At 41.6% G+C, this 23,854-nt stretch overlaps 1 protein-coding gene across 5 annotated transcripts in view; it reads left to right on the top strand.

Annotated features, from left to right (window-relative positions):
- pacrg (PARK2 co-regulated) overlaps positions 1-23,854 on the top strand; it is a 242,126-nt gene that overhangs the window by 72,564 nt on the left and 145,708 nt on the right. For 3 of the 5 annotated variants that reach the window (XM_088314328.1, XM_088314346.1, XM_088314336.1), the window contains one exon: positions 22,090-22,224. In XM_088314328.1, the coding sequence (XP_088170454.1) occupies positions 22,090-22,224 (135 nt within the window). Of the gene's footprint in view, positions 1-848; positions 1,002-15,139; positions 15,244-22,089; positions 22,225-23,854 lie in introns of those variants that run through there. The other 2 variants (XM_088314365.1, XM_088314356.1) reach the window with 2 other exon arrangements.

Here is a 23,854-nt window from a genome sequence, read left to right as displayed (position 1 = left end):
CTTTGTCATGTTATCTTTTCATGTCTTATGAAACAATATGCAAATGTAAATGTGTCCTGCACATTAGCACCAAACGTTTCTAGAAACTGTATCAATACATTAAAAAAACAAAAAAACAAAACTTAACTATAGTTCAAGATGGAAATAGGCTACGGATAAAGCACTATGCGGCAGTTCGGAGAGTGAATCCAATCCCTTAAAAACCCCGAAAATATCCAAGTACTATTAACATGTAACATTGATTCGTTGAACGTAAATTTTGAACATGTATACATTTTTTTTTATCCCACACCAAAACACTGCTAATCCCCCCCCCCCCAAAAAAAATGCGATGCAGCGTTTAATAATGATGACAATTTCCAATGTAGCAGGGTCACCTTCAGTTAAGTACTCAACTCTCTCTTGCTGTTGGGAAAAAATGCTGACTTTTAATATGAGCCATTAGATTCATTTAGCATGTGGAGTGATCCAGCAAATCATTTGACCCGACTTGTGTAAATGCTTGCATGCAAACACACCGCAACTGCTTCACCACGCTGACCTCACCGTGATTAAAATGATTAGGCAGAGATCTAATAAATCATCCTAATGATTCCCCCCCCCTCCCACGAAAAAAAAAAATTAACGGGCTCTCTATATTAATGTGTTGTGAAGGGGCGCCATTGTTGAATAATGAAGTGCAACCTATTCTACACGTATTAACGCGGAGGACCTCGGCTGATGAACTGCAACGCTTTCTTTTTTTCTTTCTTTCTTGGTATTTTGTAGCGCTGCCGGCCGGTTGCTATGGTAACAAGGCTTGCTGACACACGCATGCGCACAAGCGCGCAGCAACCAACAGTGGCGTCTGTAAAAAGTTGCATAGCAACCAAATTGGCCACGTTGACCAATTTAAGACAGGAAAAAAAAGAACAAAGACACGAGTCGTGGACATGTTGAGGAGTAAAACAACGCTACACGTTCAAGCGTTTACCGTCAAGGCCGCCATGAAGAACTCCGTGGTGAGTGACGTCGTCGTTTGACGTTGTCTGACGCATATTAGTTAACGTTAGCGTTATTAGCTGTTAGCACTAGCATAGTTTCGAGTTTTGACTGCACCGGTTCACCTTTTTGTTTTTTTTCCTCCTGCCTGTTAAATTTGAGGTGGAAGTAGACTCATGTAGTGTTTGAAGAGGGGGGAAAAAAACAAAAGCTTTATGAAAAAAATGCATAAAAAAACTTGCATTACATGAATTAATTTAAGTAATTTAAGCATTTTTATTTGAAGTAAATATGTGTTCAGGTGGTGTAGGTCTTCATGTCGATGGAGGTAAACGTGCCAACGTATTTTGAATTTGAATTTCAAACACTGAATTAAAAAAAAAAATTGAAATTCCCAAGACAGAATTTTTGTTCAGCATTGGAATTCAACATGTAAAAAAAACCTCAACACCTCGAAATATTCTCCTGTATAAATATTCCCCCAAAAATTCAGTGGAAAAAAAAATATCTAAAAAAATCCAGTCTAAAATAAATCAGCTGCAAATAAGTCAGCGGACATTTTTTTGAGGCAATCTCCAAATGTAATTTTGTTTGCATACTAATTGTTTTATTGTTTTTTTTTTCATTACCTTGTCCGTATTCAGTTAAAACGTTTGGTGGAGGAAATGGAAACATTTGGAGATACTTGCAAAGGTGTAAAAAAAAAAAAAAAAGGTGCAAATCAGAGTTTGGGGAGCTTTATGTGTGTCTTCAATACTGTGACCCTAAATTTAGTTCAAATTGTATCTTCTGAAGGCTCTTGCCACAACTACAGCAAACGTGACTCTACATGTAGAGACGTTATCTGAAAATGAAGTGTAATTAGAGTGAAAAAAAGAAAACAAACGTTATATTGTGTGTGTATGCGTTTAATAGCATCTCAATGTTTCAGCCCAAATAGCTAAAATTGTACCTTTTGAAGCCAGGGGCCACATGCCAAAGTAAATGCAAATGTCTGTGCTAAAACCTTGGAGAGGTTGCATTAACATGAAAGGCTACGGAGTTGTTGGTGTATGCCGCACATGATTGCAGAATTTACATATCTGGGTCACATGCTTTAATCTCATGTCATAGAATTTCTCATCCACGTAAGCGTGAATGGAAGGAGCTTCGCTTTGGTACCCTTTTAATGTTACAATAAGTTCGCTCTTGTTTGCGGGTCCACATTTGAGTGTGTCAAGATTTTTGTACAGCTCTGCTTTTACAATTGTGTCAAATTGAGTCACTCTCCTGGTTCAAGTCCGACTCCTTTACGCATGAATCCTCTCACAGGCAAGATGAGTGTTCACCTTTTCATGGTGTCACGGTCATGCGATGGAAACTCACCTACTGTGCCTCACTTTTATATATCGGTCTGTCTGTCTGTTGGTCTACAGCAGGCGTGGGCAAACTATGGCCCGGGGGCCACATGCGGCCCGTTAAACGTTTTAATCCGGCCCGCCAAACTTGAAAACAATTAAATGAATAAATGTTGTTCATGTTTTATTTTCTAAATACTGTGTTGTGTCAAAGACAAATATTTTGTTGTAATGCTTTTGTTCATTTTCATTTAAAATTAAATGTATATTTTTTCTCCGAAGAGGTGAGGCTACCAAAACACTCCATCCATCTGCTCCTGGTCAGGCCCCTCTGTCAAATTTTAGAACCCATTGTGGCCCGCCAATCAAAAAGTTTGCCCACCCCTGGTCTACGGTATTCGAAATAAGCAGTTTTGCATCACAATATATCCAAGTCCAAATTAGCATTTTGCGCATCAAACAAACACAATGAAGCTCAAAACCCGCAAATGGGCAGGCGTTTGTGTTAAAACTCAGCGCTACCAAATGTTAGAGGAATTACTGAGCGCTAACCCGTTACGGCCGTATCACGTCGTGATATTTCCGGATATTGGTGTTTAGTTATTTGTTATGTTTTGCACTTTCAGGGCCACCATATTTTTATGGCTATAAACAAATCACAAGGCCCCCCCGCATATCACTTTAATATCCACCATCTCCCGGGAGGATCTACCGCATGTGCAACCTGACTGATGCTATCGCACCACGGGCTAAATCCTGGTGAAAAAAAAATACAGCTTTTCAGGGGCTCATGTCTGCCGCTCCTGTGTTGTTTTCCTCCCTCGCAGTTGCTGACATATCGCCGTGGAGAGGGCAGCTTTGTGGCGAGCTGTGATTTGTAGGTTACGACAGGGCCATTTCAAGCCTTGAAAGGCGACAGGGACTTGAAGCATAGGCTTATTATACTTTAAAGTATTTGTGCCCATAGAAATAGAATCACTAACACCGGCCACTGAAAGTCTTTGCCATTTTTCCCCGTGATTCATCCCCCATGTATTTGCAGAAAAAAAAAAAAAAGAAGAAACCGATGCAGTTTATATTCCAGGGCGGAGGTCGTCACCTTGTGTTGCAGACAGTGTGAGGAACAAAGCTGTTATTCACTGTGCCAGTGACTTCTTCTATGGAGGTGGTAGAAATAACAGCAGCTAGAGGGTGTCAGTGCAAACACCTGCGTAGTGTTACATTGAATAAAAAAAATAAATAAAAAAATAAAAGGGCTACACGCCTCTGTTCAAATGCCAGGTGTTTGTGGTATATAACAGACACTTTCTCTCGATGGAACTAAATTGAAAGCTTATTGGGATGATACAATAAACAAACAAGTCAACACTGCAATGCGGTTGCACAAGTATGCACATCCTCTCACCTCTTAAAAACTGGGGATGTAGCTATGTGCAGAATTAACGAATCTCTTTAAACCTCATGCTAAAGGGAATCAGCACACACTTTCCTTCTTTTAAAAGGCCTCTAAATAACCTTAAATACAGTTCAACTGTTCTGGTGTGTGTGGGTGCTTGTGCGTGTGTGCGTGTGCGTGGGGGTGTGTGTGTTTGTGTTTGGGGGCATGGTGCTCGACTGGTTAGCACATCCGCCTCACAGTGCAGAGGTGTGGGGTTCCGTTCCGGCTCTGGTCTTCCTGTGTGGAGTTTGCATGTTTGCGGGTTTTCTTTGGGTACTCTGGTTTCCTCCCACATTCCAAAAAAACATGTTAATTTAATACTCAAAATTTTCTCAAAGTTTGATTGTGAATGTGAATGGTTGTTCATCTTTGTGAGCCCTCTGATTGGCTGGCAACCCGTTCAGGGTGTCCCCCAGCCACTGGCCGAAGTCAGCTGTGATCGGGTCCAGCCCGCCCGCGACCTTCGTGAAGAGAAGCGAAACAGATAATGGATGGATTGATGTTGTGGTAGGCTTGACATTTTTTGCTTTCCACATTTAAGATGAAGAAAAAGCCCCCAAATGATGCCTGATGCTGCCATTACCATGCTGAAACAAACTTTTTGGAATAACAGTAGCCAGAAAGTCCCAACCTTACTATGCTACGCGCCTGATTCAAATGATCATCTCTTCAGCAAGCTCTGCAGATGCCCGATAACGATCCTGATCATTTGGATCAAGTGTCGGAGGAGGGGAACATCTAAAATATGCAGAATACCGGCCCTCGAGGTCCCGAGTTGGTGACCGCTGGATTAAAGTTTAATTGCTGCCGTGCACTCTAAGTAGACCACTGTCTCAATGTGTTTGTGACCTTTTCGATAGTTGCGGGAAACACAATTCTGAAAAATACCGTGGAGGAACATGCCAGAGCGTGACCTCTTGCAGAGCGCTCGGCCGATTGTGTCTCACTCTGTTTGCTTTCTCCAGTGCTCTCGGTGCAGTTTCACTGGCCTTTGTGTTTGTTCCATTCTCCTTGAAGGCCCCGTAGCCGGCATTCTAATTAAATGTCTTTTAATGGAGATTGTTTATTGCCGCTCGCATGAGCCTTTATTTTCGGCCGTGGAGTTAATTAGCCCCGTGTCGTGTGCTAACCAACGCAGAGGACGTGTTGACCTGTGCGCCATCAAGGAGCTTGTCAGTCTTGAATCAGAACACATGGGAGCCATCAGTATGTTTGCTCTCGCGTTGGAGTCTCCGTAAGGTAGTTTGATGGTGACAATGACCTTCAAATCAATTTGCTTAATATGCTGTCAGCTAATGGGGTCTTATTGCGCTTAAGGGGGATCGGTGTTAGAAGTCAAGTAATTATGCTGATCAGTCCATTTTAGTAAAATTTTTTTTAGGCTTGTTTCATGTACCAAAGGAGGACTTTACAGCTCTTACTCTCCATTTCGATTTAGCGTCTGTGTGCTATTATTTTACTGCTGATTTAATTTTAAGTGACCTATATCCAGTAATACTGTTGACATTTTCGGAACGTCAATGCGAACACAGCCCAAATGCATGTAAACGACTTAGTGATAGACCAATATGCTTTTTTCGGGGCCGATACCGATTATTAGTCATCATGGAGGCCGATAACTGATATTTGAATCCGATATGCCCAATCTGCTTCTGCAGGTGAGGGGGAGGGAGAGGGAGAGGGAGAGGGGAAGGGAGAGGGGAAGGGAGAGGGGGAGAGAGAGGGGGAGAGAGAGGGGGGGGGGGAGAGAGAGAGAGAGAGAGAGAGAGAGAGAGAGAGAGAGAGAGAGAGAGAGAGAGAGAGAGAGAGAGAGAGAGAGAGAGAGAGAGAGAGAGAGAGAGAGAGAGAGAGAGAGAGAGAGAGAGAGAGAGAGAGAGAGAGAGAGAGAGAGAGAGAGAGAGAGAGAGAGAGAGAGAGAGAGAGAGAGGTGTGTGCTGCGTGCTGCGAGCCAAATTAACCCATTTTATAATTTATCGCCCCTGAAGGTTAAAAAAAAAAAATAATCGGCCCGGCAGATCATCGGTCTATCACTAAAGCAACTACAGAGGCTCCGTGTTCACCCAAAGGACGTACATTGTGTAGCAGGTATATGCAGCTCACCCGCGACCCAAATAAGGACGCACCGACGCAAATGGATAGAAGAATGTTCCATGCACTTCTAATGCACCTTATTTAGACCACTTTTAATGTTTTTTTTAATCTTTCAATGTTATTTTCTTATAGTCTCTTTTTTTTTTTTTTAATTCGCAAGGCAGTGCTGTTTGGGTAGATCGATATTGATCACCGTATTTTGATGACTTCAGACTCGCACAGAATAAAAATCTGGTCTGTCTGTATACGCTTATCAGAGTCACATCTTATTTGTCCACATTTGGCAGATGTCTGACTTGAAATTGAAGATTATCTGATTCAATGTGAAAATTCTGAATTGTGTCACTTGAACCGTGCACTGTAGCTTAAATCCAGTCTAAAAAACATAACGAGGCTTCTCTTTAGTTTGCAGTCTGTCAAATGTTGATAAAGCACTTGTCGAGAATCCTATTATCGCGTAGCATAACGTCTGATATGAACACTTAATTATAACAACACGTGACCGACAACCTTGTTCATGAAAGACCATAATAGGCATACATGGCCACTTACCTTGTGCTCTGCGTTTCGCCTTCATCAAGACAATTTGCTTGTATTTTGTCCTGACGTTCAAATTTGTTCCACTCGACGTGGTAAACAATTTAGTCCACGTTAATACGCCGGACCCGCTTGACAGTGTTTGTATTGTGATTAATTAAGTCAGTTTTCATCCGAGGTATTTTCACTTTGTTCCATACTATTAATATGTGGCGCAGACTCCCCTCCATTTCAGCATGAAGATGCCAAGGCACTTGGCAGCCATCTTGATAATACCTTCCGGCAGATTTTCTTTTAATACATTGGGAGGGGACCCAAGAGATCAATCAGAAATGCTCCAACCGCTACAAACTTTTGTCTAACAACATTCTTTATAACTGGTCACAGGGCCACTGATATTGAGGCTGCTTCCTTAGAATCAATTGACACTCGGTGCGCCAATCACGATTACCCTGTTATTGACCATTCCAAGGCGTAGTCCGCCTCTTGCCCTCAGTTAGCTCGGAATAGTGATGGGCATGAGAATTCTTTTAAGTGAACTCAATCATTAGATTCAGTTCATCAAAAAGAATCGTTTTAAAAGCAGGGGTGGGCAAACTTTTTGATTGGCGGGCCACAATGGGTTGTAAAATTTGAGAGAGGGGGCCGGACCAGACGCAGATGGATGGAGTGTTTTGGTAACCCCAGCTCTTCGGAGAAAAAAAACCATATATGAAATAAAAGTGAACAAAAGCATTACAGCAATATAAATGTCTTTGAAAACCCACAGTATTTAGAAAATAAAACATTCACAAGGTTTATCCATTTCATTTTTTTCAAGTTCGGCGGGCCAGATTGTTTAACGGGCCACATGTGGCCCCCGGGCCGTAGTTTGCCCACACCTGTTCTAAAGACTCGTTTACTAAATTGTTTACGTTCTCCCTCTTCCAGATGACCCGTCCCCGGGGGCACGGATGGAGTAAATTTATATTTAAAAAAAAAAAAAGAAGAAATAAATATTGCAATTTGTGCATTTGTACTGTTAGTATTTCAAAATGCGCGTTCCTGAGCTCAAGTGAACTGCGAAAAGAACCATTCGCTCACATTGACTGAAAAGATTTGTTCTCTTTGAACGAATTGTTCAAGAACGACCCAACACTTGCTCTGAAAGCTTCCATTCAGTACCGTGACCCTGAACAAAATGAGTGCTGGAGAAAATGGATGATTCATGACAACAGACCATCTGCATCTTATCAACGTCTTTCAATATTACCTACTCATCCTGACAGGAGAAGACGAGTGTTGAATGGCAGACAACCATCGGCAGAAAGATCTCTCCGACAAACTCACTTTGACATCCAGACACAACATGTCAAATGGTGGCCTTTGTTTTCAGAACAAAGCAAACCTGTTCAAATGACAACGAAATCGTCGAAGGCTGACCTTTGGAATTTTGACGACCACATTGGTCCACTGAAAGAAACAAAACAATTGTAAGTTAGTTGCTCCATAGTCGCTATCAATCCATTTTCGTTTATCCTGTTCAAGGGCATATCGAGTTGGAGACCACCTCAGCTGCGGTGCGCTCCCTCCTGAACTGCTCACCGATCGATTAAATGAAACCAGACTGGTGACAACCGCTATCCGTGCCTTCAGGAAGTGTTTTTTTTCTTTCTTCTCTGTCATTAAAAAAACAACCGCAATTACAGTACACTTCACATTCCTGACGGAGACCCCAGAAACAAATCCCACAAATTTCCAATCTGGGGTAGAATCGTTCGGCACAATTGGAGGGATGCTCAGAAGGAACCTAGCCTCGAGATGGTCGGAAAGGCTGCGAGGCACGAGTACACGGAAGACTGTCGGAAACCATCGGCATCACAGCCTGGCATCCTTTTAGTTTCAACTCGCTCTGCTCATTACCTACGCTGTCCGGAAACATTGACGCAAATTCTCCTAACAAGTGTTTGATCAACACAGCCCGCCGTGGCAGTAGGAGACAGGCAACCTGCTCATGACTCATACCCCCCCCCCTCCTCCCACATTTATTCATGTTCTCTCCCCTGCTGTTACTTCTTTCTCCCTCCTCTCAGTTAGAGAATCACCACTCGGGGCCCGGTGTGCGGCGCACGCCAGGTCTTAGAAATGGCTTTGCATGTCTTTCTTTTAATTTTAGTCGTGTGGGTCAGCATTGTGGCAGATGCTCAACACTCCGTCCGTCACTCGTGACACACATTTCTTCTGGCCTTGTCAAACCATAACTGAAGTTGCTTGGCTTGTCTGTCTGGCCGCCTCTGCAATGTTGTGACACAGATGCTGTCATGGGTGCTCAGGCAAAAAAATGAGATAAATTTTTTTTATGAGAGAATATAAAATTACTTTTTTTTTTTTTTTTAAGGTTTGCTTGGCTGAACTTTCCCCATTTACATTTTAGTCGAAGCTCTGATAGTGGGAGATTCATTGAGGGTCAGTGTCACATTGACAATTCCGACAAGACGAAAAATCCATCTCGATGAATGTGGAGCTAGAAATGAGTCTAAATTCACTTATGGATATTGCAAAGTGAATCCGATCCAGAAAAGAAACACACTTTTTAAACCTTACTTCTTTCAAAATTTACGGATGTTGCTGTTCCAACTAAACTTGAGAAGTTAGTCATCCACGCAGAGATTCTGCAAAATTGCTTCATCAGCACATTAACAGAACATCTGACGTTCCTTCACCTGTGCCTTTTTTTTACAGTTTGCATTCTTTTTGAAATATTTGTCGGGCTGAGCAGTCCTTGGTTTGTGGAATCCTTTTGAGGCCTCTACATACCAACCCGACGTCGACCGTCTTGGCCAACTGTCGCGTCGGCTTAGAAGTCGGCACATCGGACTGACTGCCGTTTATGAGAAGTTGTACCCCTTCATGCTGCGATAGTCACTGCGTTGAAGAACGGCGGTCTTTTTGTAAATGAAAGTGATTATTTCGTTTTGGCGCTCTTCTGTGCAGCCAGGCGTTATGTCCTTGGAAGATATGTGAAAATGAGCAAAGTTCATTTAGTTCTTGAGAAATAGCTTCAATTTTCACAGTTTTTCCACTTTCGTCACTTCCAGTTCTTGTACAGTGCAGTGATTCGCTAGCTAACAGCCAATCACAGTGCTTTTTTTTTAACCCGACAGCCCGACCCGATTGTACATGTTAAATTGGCCAATCCCTACAATGGGTCAGACTTTCCGACGGCCAACGCAAAATCGGTGTGTTGCGGTCCGATACTTTCTCCAATTGGAAGATTTGCCTTTGTCTTCCGATTTCATGTCACTGTCAATTATACAGAACGGCAACATGGAAGGGAGAAAAATAATGGTATCAATTATTGGGAATAATTTGACTTTTGAGTCAAGTGCAGTACTTGGCTTCCACCAGCAGTGGCGCTGTTGATTCAGTAATAACTGGTTGGATTGAAGAACGTAACATCAGTTACAGGGAAGTTGAGCTACAACTCTGCGTTATTTTCTTCAATTTTACAACTGGCATAGAAACATGAGTTCAGAACATTCCGAGAGAGATTAATTGATGCATTGATTGGTCATTATTCCTGTAGACAAGCAAAGAAATGCCAAGGGAGGAAATCCGATTTCTACCGGTACAGCAAACTGTCAATTGTGAGCACCGTCAAAAATAAAAACGTGCTACCCGCTTGCACCGAATCGACTTGTGCTCATTCACAGAGCCTTGATTTATTCGTGTCATTAGAGGTGTGTGATAGAAGGGGAGGCAAACAAAGGCGCATGCAAGTGGTCTAGACACTTCTTTCACTGTCAGAACATTGGCAATCTGCAATGCAGAGCAAAGAGGTGCACACTGGGGAAGCTTGATTGAATAGATGGATGGCTGGATGGATGAATCGGAGGAGCGGGGATTGATGACACTCGCGTAAACCCGTAGTGACCTTGACATGCGTGCCTCTCGATGCAATAATCAGATCCAAAAGCCGCCCAGTTGTTGCCACAAAGTGCAACGGGCACATTTTTTTTTTTTTGCTGATGCTTGTTTGTATTTGTTTGTTACGAAAGCAAAAGCTGCATCAACACGCGCAGTCTGAGATCTTAGCCACTGGAGAGTTTTTCCTGTTTTTCAAAGCTAAAATTGGACAGGGTTTTATTTATTTTTTATTTTTTTTTAATCTCACGGGATACTCGGAAGGGTGGGCCATCATTTAGAGCATTATCCCTGCAGGTGGCCCAAACAACAAAGGCCTGCTCCATGAGGTGGATTTCCTTGAACACTCCCAACTGGGAGCTGGGCCACCAGTTTTGGATCCGGAAGTATTTGATGTCGCATTCAAATGAGCAATAGCAGATTTGTATTTTTGTGTCGCTTGCATTGCATTGGGTTTCTTTCTAGTTTTATCCTTACCATTTCAAAAGCAAACCGGAGCGTCTGCCATGTTTTTTTTTTTTTTTTTAAACAGATGGGATGAATTGGTAATGTGAGCATTGTGAACATCCAATAGTAAACAGTCTGTTTTTTTTTTGCTCTGGAAGACATCAAGGCTTCTGTTCACACTGTTAGGCCCTGATCTGACTCGGGTCATGTCCCACTTGATTTAATGAAATTTAAATAGCAGAAATAACCTAAAATCACATCGAAACTACTTGTGAGTGAAGTTAAAGTTGACAGTATCTATGGAAGTTGAGATTAATGCACACAAACTATGGCACAAGTCTCTCGGGGAGCATGATTCTGCTCTATCGATCATTGGCATAGAATTAGAGCATGAATCAATTAGTTGCTCATTCACTTTTCCTGTAGTGTGCAAAAGAAATTCACATATGTGTTCAAATCGTGTACAAAGATCTGCAGAGGTTTTTTCCGTCTGGCCACTCGAGGTGTCTGAAATTGAATAGCAAAGCATTTTTTATGTCACTTGCAGACTACAACAGAGACAATTAATGTCACGATAACACAACCGATTAGGGGGAAATTAAATAACTGACACTAACCAGTTCTGAAACATAATGTGTTGCCATAGTTACCTTGATAAAGTAACTTTACTAATTACTTAATTTAAAAAGTAACTTAGTTTAGTTACTGATGACTTCATTTTAGGTTAGACCATAAGTTATGTTATTAGTAGTGCTGTCATACTATTATATTTTTTTTCAACTAATTAATCACATAAAATTCCGTAATTAATTGCGATTAATCACATATTTTTCTACTAGTATTTTTTGTGAAGCTTTTAACAGGTATTTACTTTATTAATATCTTGGAATTAATGCAAAATCACCAAATATGAAGTGTATTTCAAATCAAAGACTGTTCTAATAGCTTTCTTTGATCCTTGAATACAATCTAAATGGAGTCATCTTTATAGGAATTTTTCTTAGAAGCATTTCTCAAAACTTCTACAGTACATTTATTTCTACCCACAAGCACCTCCAGCAGTGTTGGTTTGCAAGGCCCAGTGGTACCTTGAGCAGGGTGTTTTGCTCCGAGATGTTGTGCTAAAGATGTACCACTAGTATGATAGTGTTTGAATTTGGCATTTCAATATGCAAATTAATTTTTAAAGTAAATAAAACTGGGTAAACTGAGTTAAAATATTTAATCGCATGAATTTCCCAAAAATTATAATGCTTTCATTTTGACAGCCCTCATTTTTAGTAAGATTAAGCAGATGGCGCTTAATACAAAATTGTCAACCATTATGTAAAATTTTAATTCATCATAAAATAAAAACAACCTTTTTTGCCATTCTTTTTTTTATTTGAAAAAAAAAAAGGGGACTTTTTTATGGATTTCACTTAACATAAACAGCTACTTGTTTTTATTGAAGCAGTCTCTTTTGGCCTGACACATTAAACCGTGAGAATTGTCATGGAAAACTTTTTTTTTTTTTTAAAAGCTCATACAGTTAAACAGCATTTTGTGTCTTTTTTAAGCTTGACTGTGCTGTGTTCCATGTTTTTTAAATTTCCTTTTAATTTTTTTATTTATTTTTTTATTATGACATAATTATTGTATTTTTGTATCGAGATAACAGGTCAGTTGTGACCAACCAGCTCTCGCCTGATCATATGAAAATGACAAATATTGGTTGTATGAATGCCGTCATCCATTAGATTGAAACCGATTAACCTCTGCTGTAAGACACACCCATTTAAAAAGAAATCATATTTTATATTTTGCGCTGCAAGACACAACAGAGCAGCGATGTAACCTTCCCGTGTCGGTCTGGCCAAGTTTGATTTAAGAAAAAGGTCACATTTCAGATGTGCTCTCTCTGAAGGCAAACCTTCAGCATAATTTCTAACAGACGAGCCTTCAAGGCACCAAGGCTGAGTTCTAGGAATAGAAAGTCATACTGTACACGTGATTGGACACTTGCCTGGAGTTCATTTTGCGCTGGCTAATATTCTGTCTGAGTTTGGGAACCCGGTCATGACTGTTAATGATGCTTTGCAAATATAAAATGTACAGAATATATGAAGTCAGACCTAATAAATCATTTGGCCACTGGAGAAACCCACTTTGCGTATATTTTCACCAAAAAGTCTGCAGCCTCCTTATCCAAATCAACTCCTACTTCTCAGGCAAATACAGTGTGGCCATAACTTAAATGCCGTTAGGATGATGTTTATTGACGAGATGCTACTTATTTAGAGAATGAAATTCATTAGAGCGTGTAAATTATTGTTTTTTTCCCCCCTCTTCCCCTCGTCGCTGTTCAAGTGTCAAGTGCACGGGGTCAAAAATTTAGTTTTTTGTGTGTCTCATTAATTCCATGGCCCTGGCATAGTGTTTTAATACCCTGCGGTGTTGTTACTGATTAGGACTGGAAAGACAATGCGCTGCATCACTGCTCTCGCTACCAGACATGACTTGAGCTGCTTTATTTCTTTCTTGACCCTACGTGCATGCATGCACAACACTGTTCTAAACCACAATAGGGTTAAAAACGATTTTTGCAAGCCTAAGTGTAAAATCACTGAAGCAACAAAAGGTGCCTGGTACACAAACTTGAACGCACATGACATTGTGGAGTAATCGCATGTCAGAGGCGACCCCAACGCTAATCATCATTATTTATGGCTTTACATACTTTGTCCGGTGCTGCTGCTTTGGTTAGCAACTGAACTTGAATGGGATTAGCGAATCAAAACGAAACATACCAAAGTTTAAAAACAATGGCTGCTAATTTTATGTGGTGAGTACAGACCCACTATTTAATCTTCTGCTAGCCTGTCTATCGAACCCTAACCAATTTTTTTAAATTTAAATTGATGGATATAAGTGGCTACTCAACATGTCAAATCTATTTATATAATCTTTACTAGTGGCCCAGTCGAGACAGCATCAGTGAACTGCGGGTGACCAAACAGTCACGAGGTGGTCCCGGGCCAACGGGCCACCTTTAATGTCGGCCCCTGTTTGTACTTTGCAAATTTGCCTTTGTTTGTGAACTGTTTTAGGATAAGAAATGACTGTTGAGTTTGCTCGCGACATAAATACCATTCAATGTTGACAGTTTCCAATTCAAACTGTTTTGGGAACACACTTAAACTTGTTATAGCCAATAATAATAACTTATATTGTCCCATAGACATTTTTGGTTGGTTAAAATAGTTTGCGTTTGATTTAAAGAGAGCGCAGTTTTTCGGTGTTGGTGAAGTTTGCATTCTTTAACTTTTTATTGTAACTTCAACTGTATGGATTTTAAACCGATGTTTTGAGGTGGTTGAGTTTTTATTTGAATTGGACTTGGCATGAGTGTCGCACACCTTTCTTGGCGATCTCTGTAAGGTGCAGCATGTTCACAATGATTTTTTTTTTCACAAAAAATTTTGGGATTTGAGGTGAGGGGTGAGAAGAGGGTGCGCACCTTTTTTTTGGATTATTGCCGCCTTAAAGGGACGCTTCACTGATGTTAACATTGGCACTTATATCAAAGTTTGCATGTAAAAATGACATCAGCACTAAAATACTCCCCCCTAAAAGACTCTGTAGTGATTTAAGCTTTTTCATGAAAATTGGCATGCACTCCTTTTGTTTTTGTTTTCCTGTTTCAGCGTCTTCGTCACAGCAGCGAGGTAATATTGCTCGCTTTGTCAGTTCTGTTGTTTAAAACGGCGACCGATCACATGTGCAAATGCGCATTTCTACTTTTGTCCGCGTCAACGTGTGAAAGTATAAAAGCGTTCTGCACAATAGTTTTTATTGGCACTAAATGTAAGCGCATGTGATCACCTCCACAAAATCAAAAATACCATACCGATCGATTCTCCACTTAGATGGGCTGAAGCGGACAAGCGCATGAATGCGCACCCGAACCCCAACTGATTATTTTTCAGACATTTAGCTACGCGAAATTCGTGTCAACTCTAAGGAGGCAGAGGGTGGCTGACAGCAGCTTGTTTGTTAAAAATGGGCCATGTTTGCTGCATCGATACTTGATTTTTTTCCCCCCTTAAATTTCTCCTCATGGGCTTGTCCATTTGCTTCCCAAGTGGTAGGAACTAATATAATATTCTCTCCTTCCTCTGGCCTGCGAGCTGATTCACTGCATGTCATCATCTCGACTGCGGTTTGGCGATATGAATCAGCCAATGGGGCTATGTGAGCACGCGACTGCCCTGCTGCCGAGCTGATAAGTGGGCCACACAGAGGAGATGGAAAATACTGAGGGCATTTTCACTGCCTCGCGCTCATTCGTGCTACATTGCACACTACGCTAGCCTTTTAAAAACACGACGCGCGCTACGTCCTATTCGGTATTCAAAGGGACGGTGTTAAACTGTAAAGCAGACGGGAAACAGAGGGGGCGTTCTACAGGCCTTGAAGCGCTGCTGGTTTTCTTTCAAGCAATCCTTCTTTCAAAGCCTTGAATAGCAGGTAGCTGTCAAGCTGTTTCATCCCCGTGTCTTTGTCGTGACACCGGGCGCGTAATGGTGTCGCGGTGTTGCATTGTCGTCACTTTTCAGAGCCAACAGAGCTGCTGCCCTTGTGCTTGTGTGCGCGATATTGTTGATTCAAAAGCCTTTGACACAGTTGACAACTCTAAAAGTGCTCCCTCTGTTGTGTCCGGCCTTGTGAGCGCTGCATAAAATGAGCCGCGGAGAGCTCTTTTCTCATTTGTTCCCGTCCGACCTTGCCCCTCACAAGGCGGCTAATTTCTGCACATAATAAAGCTCACTGGCAGACTCGTACGTTTCATGCTGTTTAGTCATGAGAGATTAATGGCGTGGCGCCGATTTATTCTGCTGAAAGAGATCAGCTTCCCACCAGCCGGCCTTGTCTTTTGCCCTGCAGAGGTAATGAGTAAGCAAAACGATGCTGCTGGATGATTGTTTGGTCATGACCGTGTAACGGAGCTTCCTTCCTTTTTACCGACCCTTAACAGGCCATTAGAAAATTAACATTACTTCAAAAACTGCCACATTTCTTTTCTATTAATTGTTGTCTTTTGTTCAAAATCCTACTAAAATCTCCAAGAATGGAATTCAATCATTCAGGTGTACTGAACTGTGAGATGAAAATTAAACTTAAAGGGGAAGCCAACCCACAATATTTTTTGACAAGAATATGTCCTATGCAGTCCGCTAGTCGACAGACGGCATTCTGATCATTATTGCGTTGGTGGAATATGAGTTAAGCTGTAAAATCCACCCCTTTTGTACATCTCATGCGGCGGCCATTTTGTCACTTGCTGTCGACTGAAAATGACATGAAAGTTGTTCAGGATTTCAATAACGATCGATCGCAACTCAACTTCACAAAACGTGAGCCGTGATTGGTCGTTACCTGAGCCCTGAGCAACTGTGATGTCATTTTCAGTCAACAGAAAGTGACAAAATGGCCTCCTGTACCCTGAGATTGCTAAAAACGAGTCAATTTTGCAGCTCGTAGAACAAAAACGGAATACTCGTGAAGGCACATAGAAATTGACTTCCCCTTTAAATCTCAAGAGAATTTAGTCAGAAATGGTACAAAAAAGTTAATTTCTATTTTGAATTGGAACTGAGCAGAAACTGATTTTTTAGCAACATGAGCTCCAAAACCCAACAATGACGAGAATTGAAAAACACGTGCCACTGGTATTATGAAATCTGCCTGGCAACACGAGCTTGCTGAATTCTGATTGGATAAAAACTGTAACCTGAAAATTCAACTCTAGTATATAATATATGTGAAGAATATGATCACGATTTTTTGATTATGTTAGGCCACCAGAGAAGGCCTTGACAGCTCACCGCTGGTTGAATGCCAAAATAATTACAACGAAATCCTATGAAAACGTGAAGAGGTTGGTCTTAAACTATCTGGAAAATTAGTTTTGTTGCCCGAGGTTGTGATGTGCGCTAACTAACCAGGTGGTCATGGATGTGCAAAAAATAGTTCATTTCAACATTACTTTTTGGGCAAAATACCGCAAAATTCTCATGAGAACACGCTCGCCAGTGCTGTGGTGCCCGCTCGGCTGCAAATAAAGCGAGCTAATTTGTTGCCTGTGCAAGATGCTGTGCAAGCTGACCTTATCAGAAAAGCCCGAGCCTGTCTATTCCATCTTCCACGACTGGCCTAGCCTGCTCCCTCCCAGAGGAAAGGCAGATTTCAATAACCTCTCAACCGAGAACGCCAGCGAAATGTAGCGAGCTTGAGCGGGTGTCTGCCTCCCTCGCTTTGCTGCCAGCAAAACAGGTGACGCGATGCGCCCCCATTTGAAGTGTCAGCCTGGTCACCACGCAAAAGAGCGAGCGGGATGGGACGAGATGGATGGAAATGAAGAAAGAGATGAACGTAGTCTCATTTGCAAGGCGGACGCTCGCCGCACATCCATCAGGAGGATGTTTTTGGGCGAGGTGTTGCGGGGTGATGCTGAAGATGGCGGCATGAGCGAGCCAGTCGGAGGCCCTGGCACAGTGATGGATCGCTTACATTGGCGCGGGCGCTGAACTCCCCCTCAAGAATTGATGAGCCACAACCTATTGTCTCCCCTGTCTCTCGCTTCCTTCGCTATCAACTCTTCAACGTCACCCGTACTTCATCTCCATTTTTCATTTTCCTCGCTCCTTGGAGTCTTTGTTCTCTCTCTGACATTTCTTACCAATTTCTCCTGTGTGTTCTATGGCGGTCCTATCTTTTCCCTTCCTCGTTCCCCTTCCGCTCCCACTCTGTGTCAACCCCAAGCAGGTGAGCCATGGAGGTGCCATACTAATGTGGTTTAGTCGGAGCATCTCGCTCCCCCCCCCCCCCCTCCTCCGGGTGACACCTTTATAAATGACAGCAGCGCCAGGCCCCCGTTGGTGTTCAATCACCTCTGCGGGAGCTCGCCCACGGGGGGCTCAGCGTGTGTGTGGCACGCACGCTTATGCGGTTATTGCCTCTGTGGGGGCCTCGCAGCAGCCGGGACTTCTTTATAGCGGAGCTAAGCTGGGTTGGACAACAGCGTTAGGAAGGAAACAGATTTGGACGAAGAGTGAAGGCGAGGGAGAGAAATGACAGCCTGGAGCTCATCTGACCACTGTCGCCTTGTTATGGCTCCCTGATGTGTGCACCAAAAGCACACAGAGCAGTCTTTTCCTCACTTTATTGCCTTACGCAACCTCCATTGCTGCACTGTCGCCTCACAGGCTTGTTTATGGCTTCCATCGTGGAAGCAGGAGCTGGTGCTGCTCTTTTTCTTTCAAAGCCTTTGCGTATTTATGGCAATGCAATAGGGTGGGTGTTCTGTTGCTGCAGCAGCAATGTCAGTTTAAAGATGCCGGAACACTTTTTAGTTAGATGACCACAACATAGGTGTTAAAGTGGACAATATTACTATTTAGAAGAAAACACCAAAATGTATGAGAATAAGAGTAGGCCAAATTTCGGGGTTTGGTACCTTTTTTTTTTTTTTTTTTTTACAAGTTGGTTTGGTTCCAACTGAAGAGGATTAGCGCGAGTGAAGGAAAAAAAAAAGTTTGCAGGGATTTTGACTTTATTCTCAGAATTCTGACTTTATCTCAGTGTATAGTTAAAATTCTGACTTTATCGTGAACATTCTGACTTTAAAATCAGAATTCTGCCAGAGTTCCCAATTTAAAGTCAGAATTAAAGTGAGAATTCTGACATTAAAGTCAGAATTGACACTTTAAAGTGAGAATACAGAATTCTCACTTTAAATTCAGAATACTGCCAACTTTTTTATTTCTTCACTGGCCGTAATCCTCTTCCGTAGGTTTCCATTTGGTAGAGTCGGAGAATCAAATCAGTGAATATGTTTGACGTACTGCACAAAGCTTATTGCAAACAAATGCGCTATATAAATAAAGTTGTACTGTATTTGGGTAAATGCGCTATATAAATTAAGTTGTATTGTATTTTCATAAATGCGCCGTATAAATAAAGTTTTATTGTATTGCATCATAAGACAGGCTCGACATTTTTTGGATTTGGTGTACCGTAGTGCTAGTTGTCCTGGCTGCCATTCAACTTTTATCTTAGTTGCTAGACATCAATGCTTGTCTATTCACGATCTAATTAAAGGCTAACGTAGCTTATGACGCCCAAAATGGCTACTTCTGCGAGCAGTTCTGTTTGAGTTAATAGTATTGGGAATCGGAATCCTTAGCTGTTGGGAAAATATCGTTCTGTCCCTTTGCGGACCGCCGGTGTGTGTTTTCCATCAGTGGGGATAATCGGAGAGAAAGTAGTAAAATAGCTGTGACGCTTGTAATTCCTCAGCCATGAACACAGGCCATGGAACTGACTGCAGCGTCATCATTCCTGACCATAAAAGCCACTCATCCAGTCAGAGCAGTCTGGGTTCATTCTCGTGCTCTCTCTCTCGTTCTCTCTCTCTCTCTCTCTCTCTCTCGCTCTCTCACTCTCTCTCTCTCTCTCGCTCTCGCTCTTTCGCACTCTCGCTCTCGCTCTTTCTCTCTCTCTCTCGCTCGCTCTTTCTCTCTCTCTCGCCCGCTCTCTCTCTCTCTCGCCTCAGTCAGCTCTATTTTTAGCTTCCCTATGCAGCACGCCTCGACTGCCATTGTAGAGGATTGATGTTGATCATGCAGTAATAAGGTTGAAGACAACAGATGAATTTAATGCTATAAAAATAATTCAATAACTAGAAATTGTGTTGCTGCTTGACTGTCTTTAATTGATGCCTCATAAGAAAAATGGTGTGGGAATCCCGGATTTTGCTGCTAAAATGGAATTGTAACAAAACAAACAAAACTAAGAATTTGTTCCTCGCCACTTGTTCGTGATGTTGGCAGGGTGCATTATCTTTTCCTGAGGCAAGAATAGAGCCAATTAAGTATTTAAAATAAAAATTCCAACACTCATTTGAGAATACAAAGGTTATAACAAGTGCTATTTTTTTTGTTGCGACTAAACCTCTACACAGATTACATGAAACAATTTAAATGAAATGAAATGCTTGCAACGTTTCATTTACTCTTCCCTGCAGTGCCTTTTTAACTCGGCATTTTATTCAGTATTGGCCGGTAAAGTCTCCAAACGGTTGTGAAAATTACTGAAGTGCAATCCCCCGGCGCTCTAAAAACCTTTTTTTAAACTCGCGCTTTGAACCACTGCAACTGTAATAGATGACTCCCTCTTCGCAACGTGAACAGTACCTTTCATCATGCTGGTGATTTCTGTTTGCTGATTTTTTCATTTAATTTTTTTTTCTAAAGTATAGAACGATTACGTGTTGGATTATGCAACACACAGTCAATGCGAGAAACAGATGTAAGAGTAATACATGTGAAGCTGCATTGACGAACATCACTGCTACCCCCTAATGATGTCCATTTATTTGCGCTCCTGGAGAAATGCTGCTTCTCAATGGGTGGTAATGAATGACATGATTAATGACTGAAATTATCCTGTCAGTTATGTGCAGTGTGACACAGATGTTGTGGGACTGTCCTTAGTTGGATCCCATATCCGGTCATTAGGTCATGGAGCCTGCACAACCTGTGCTGCTTCACATGCTGTGAGTGACAAGCGGCTCGTCGGTTGCCGGCTAATGCAAGAAGCTCACATTTAGGCCGAACCATTTTAGGAAAAAATTGAATTGCGATTTTTCTGACAGGTATTGCGATTTCCATTTGATTTGCGATTTTCTTCATAATGTACATTGACATTTACAAACATGTCATAAAATGCCATTTTAGCATTAAAAATAAAAAAAAATATTAATGTAAGAATGCAAGGACACAAAAGAGGTTTTGTGAGGGGGGGCAGTTCTTTCTCAAGTTTTTAACAACTACTTGCTGTCAAGTATAATTTTGTAATTGTGAAGCCTCAAAATGTGTTACATTTTGTACTAATTTACTTGTATGTAAATAAATACATAAATATCAGATTATAGGTTAAAAAAAAAATCGATCCTTAGCATAGCTAAATTGATTCCAATATATAATTTTGAGTGCTTTTATTGTGTACATCTCAAAACCCAGGACTCTGTGGTGCAAAATAATGCAAATATTGATCAGATTATAAATATTTACCTGTTTCATTCGCGTGGGACACAAGAGTCATTTGAAAAAAAAAAAAATGCAGACTTGACGATCTCGCAATCGCGTTGTCTGAGATCGGAATTTTGCTCTGGCTTTGACTGAGAGGCCTTTTGAGCAAAATGGTCGGGGCACAAAATTGCCCAAACACTTGTAAATGCTAGACAAAATTACTTGGATACAAAGTCACTCATGACAGAGTACCACCTTGCTAAGGTTTATAACGTTCAAATTAGTGATAAATCGCTAATCTGCATCATTTTAATAACTTTCCAGGCCGCTAAATTAAAAGCTGTTTTGTTTTAGCTCGCTTCTCTCTCTGCTGTGCTGGTGGCTGCAGAAGCCGATTGGCCTGCCAACAGCACCATCTGATTGGTTCCTTGTGCAGTGGGTAGTAGCCAATCAGCAGTGAACAACCTGTTTGCTTTTTCATCTCGATTTTGCCGAAATTAGAATAAAAGTCAGTCTACTACAACTCAAAACTAAAAGAAAATTATTTGCCGTAGTAAACTTTAAAGAGAGGTTTGTTTTCATTGAACTAGAATGCGTGCGGCTGCGCCTGGGAGCTCCGTGCACTTTTTGTTCGTTTAAAATTAAGTTTTTGATTTTCTAAGATCTAAAAAAGCTTTAACATGTTCTAAATCATGTTTTTTTTAATAGACATGAGTTTACAGGCATTTAAACTGTTAACTTTTGGAGTTTTTATTTTTAAAAATGTCGACACCTTTACCCCTTTTTTTTTTTTTTTTCAACCAATGAATATCGACTTATATAATCGGTTATCGGTATCCATGACTACTAATAATCTGTATCGGCCCTGAAAAAAGCATATCGGTCTATCACTAGTTAAAATTCAAGATTGTTATGTCGTCTGAAAAGGTTGTACCGGGAGAAATCTTAATACATTGTGTGGCAGAGGTGGAAGCACTCCCATTGTCTTTCAGCGACACAGTAAAAGCACACATCCACGCAGGCAAAGAAAAGATGATGCGAACAATGCCTCCGGCAAAGCCTCCGGCTACAGGGCGAACACACGCATGCACACACACAAACATGCACGACCAGTGTTTTGCACAGCAGCATGCACACGCGCCCCCCTGAATTACTCCAAAGAAAGAGCCGTGGGAGTGACTCAATACTCGCGCGAGTCAGTTCTAATTTCATAAAACAACACCTCTCATGCTCAGTCTGCTCGCTGGATTTTCATTCATGTCTGCTTTTTGTGTCTGGTCAGGTGGCAGGTCCCCCGCCGGCAGGGGCTTTTCAGGAGCGCCCCGCCAAACCTACCATGTTCCGGAAGTTCTACGAGCGTGGGGAGTTCCCCATGGCACTGGAGCATGACACCAAAGGCAATCGCATCGCTTGGAAGGTAGGCACGCTTACGCCTGGTAAACATCTCGTGAACCGGGAGTCCCCGTTTGGTACTGAACCGCATATATAGATTGAAAACCCCCCACCATTCCCACTGGTACCAACAACTGGTCTGTGACAAATCTGTGCTAACATGAACCGGTCCCTGGCGGAAAAAAGGTTGCGCATCATTACTTATACGACATGTTGGGATATAGGTGCCTATTGCTGACTATATACACATTTTTTTCATGTCTAACGTGACTGTGACACTGAAACTGTCAAGAAAATAGTGTATGGACTACTTAAAGAAACTATACTTAACAAATAAAATAAATACTAAATGCTGCACACCATTCAGTTTTTTTCCTGATTCAATTGTCTGTGCACTTCTCATGTTCTGCGTTTTCACCAATTTAATTCTCATTTATTCCTTGCCATTGACGGTATTGGAGCCAAAAATTATTGTAAAATTATTTTTACCTGGGCTGGCAGTGGATGAGTTTTAACTGGGTAGATTCATATCGAGAGTTGAACCAATTAGTCGACTAGTCAACGAGTTGACTTTCTTATAGTTGACTTTACAACTCCGCATCGACTCATCACTAATCTTGTGTTTTGTTGTTTTGTCTTTTGTGGAGCAGCGGCAAACAAGGCCACGCAGTCTTCGAACGTCAGTGTTGGTCCGAAAGTATGAAAATAAGATGAAGATGAGAGTTGTGGTTATCCTCGCTAGCTTTGGCTGTTTCGATCCGCACTAGTCTTAAAATATTCATGCCAATGTCAGAAAGCGGCACTCCGCGTATACAGTCGGCGTATGCTGTAAGTGTTTGGAAATGTTTTACCAAAAGTGAGATTGGTCGCGCGGGTCACTTGCAAAATATGCAAGTCTAATTCTCAAATACCGTAAAAGGCACAAGTGAAATAGAAACTAATTTTAATTTTGTTCAACCTGGCTATGATGTATTGTTTTGCAACACGATATATTCTGGAACACAAGATGAGACCTGGCATATTTTTCATGCCAGTCCGTCAGAGTCTGTCTTAACGTGAAAGAAATGGGTGGGGACCGTTGCAGTTCGCTGAAAGTCATCGATTAATCGTTTTATACTTTCACCACATTAGCGTCAACTACAACTCAACCTCTAATTTTTTTTATTATTTTTATTTTCAAATCCACATTTGGAAGAGGACTGATTCCAATTTGAAATTTTCTAATTTAGTCAGGCATATTTGTTGTTTACTTTTGACAGGACACATTAACGGTATTTCTGACTTCCAAGCAGGCTGGAATGCATGGCCTATCATGTTAATTAGGTTGAGCAGGCTCAAATAAGCGACAACTTTGGCTAAAATGAACAGAAATTTACATTGGCTGAGCTCACAAATAAAGCATTTTTTTTTCATTTTAGAAAAAACGCAACATGAGTTCAAGTATGAAAGCTAGGGATGCCTAATTAAGGAGGCAGCGACCAAAACAAAAGCAGATATTCAGCATGCCGTCCTTGCTGTCTGCTGTTATCACAGACTTGTAGTCTTTGGATGACACTTGTTGCTCGTCTCAACTCTCGTTGTCCACTTGGTCACAAGGCTACAGTGTGAGCTGTTGTCCTGTAGGAGGCAGTGTGGATTAGCTCACTCCAATCCCC

This window comes from Idiotropiscis lumnitzeri, chromosome 1 (assembly GCF_059441095.1).
Source record: "Idiotropiscis lumnitzeri isolate Australia: NSW breed Sydney's pygmy pipehorse chromosome 1, RoL_Ilum_1.0, whole genome shotgun sequence".
In the NCBI taxonomy this organism is placed as follows: Eukaryota; Metazoa; Chordata; class Actinopteri; order Syngnathiformes; family Syngnathidae; genus Idiotropiscis; species Idiotropiscis lumnitzeri.
This window is presented reverse-complemented; position numbering and strand designations above follow the sequence as displayed.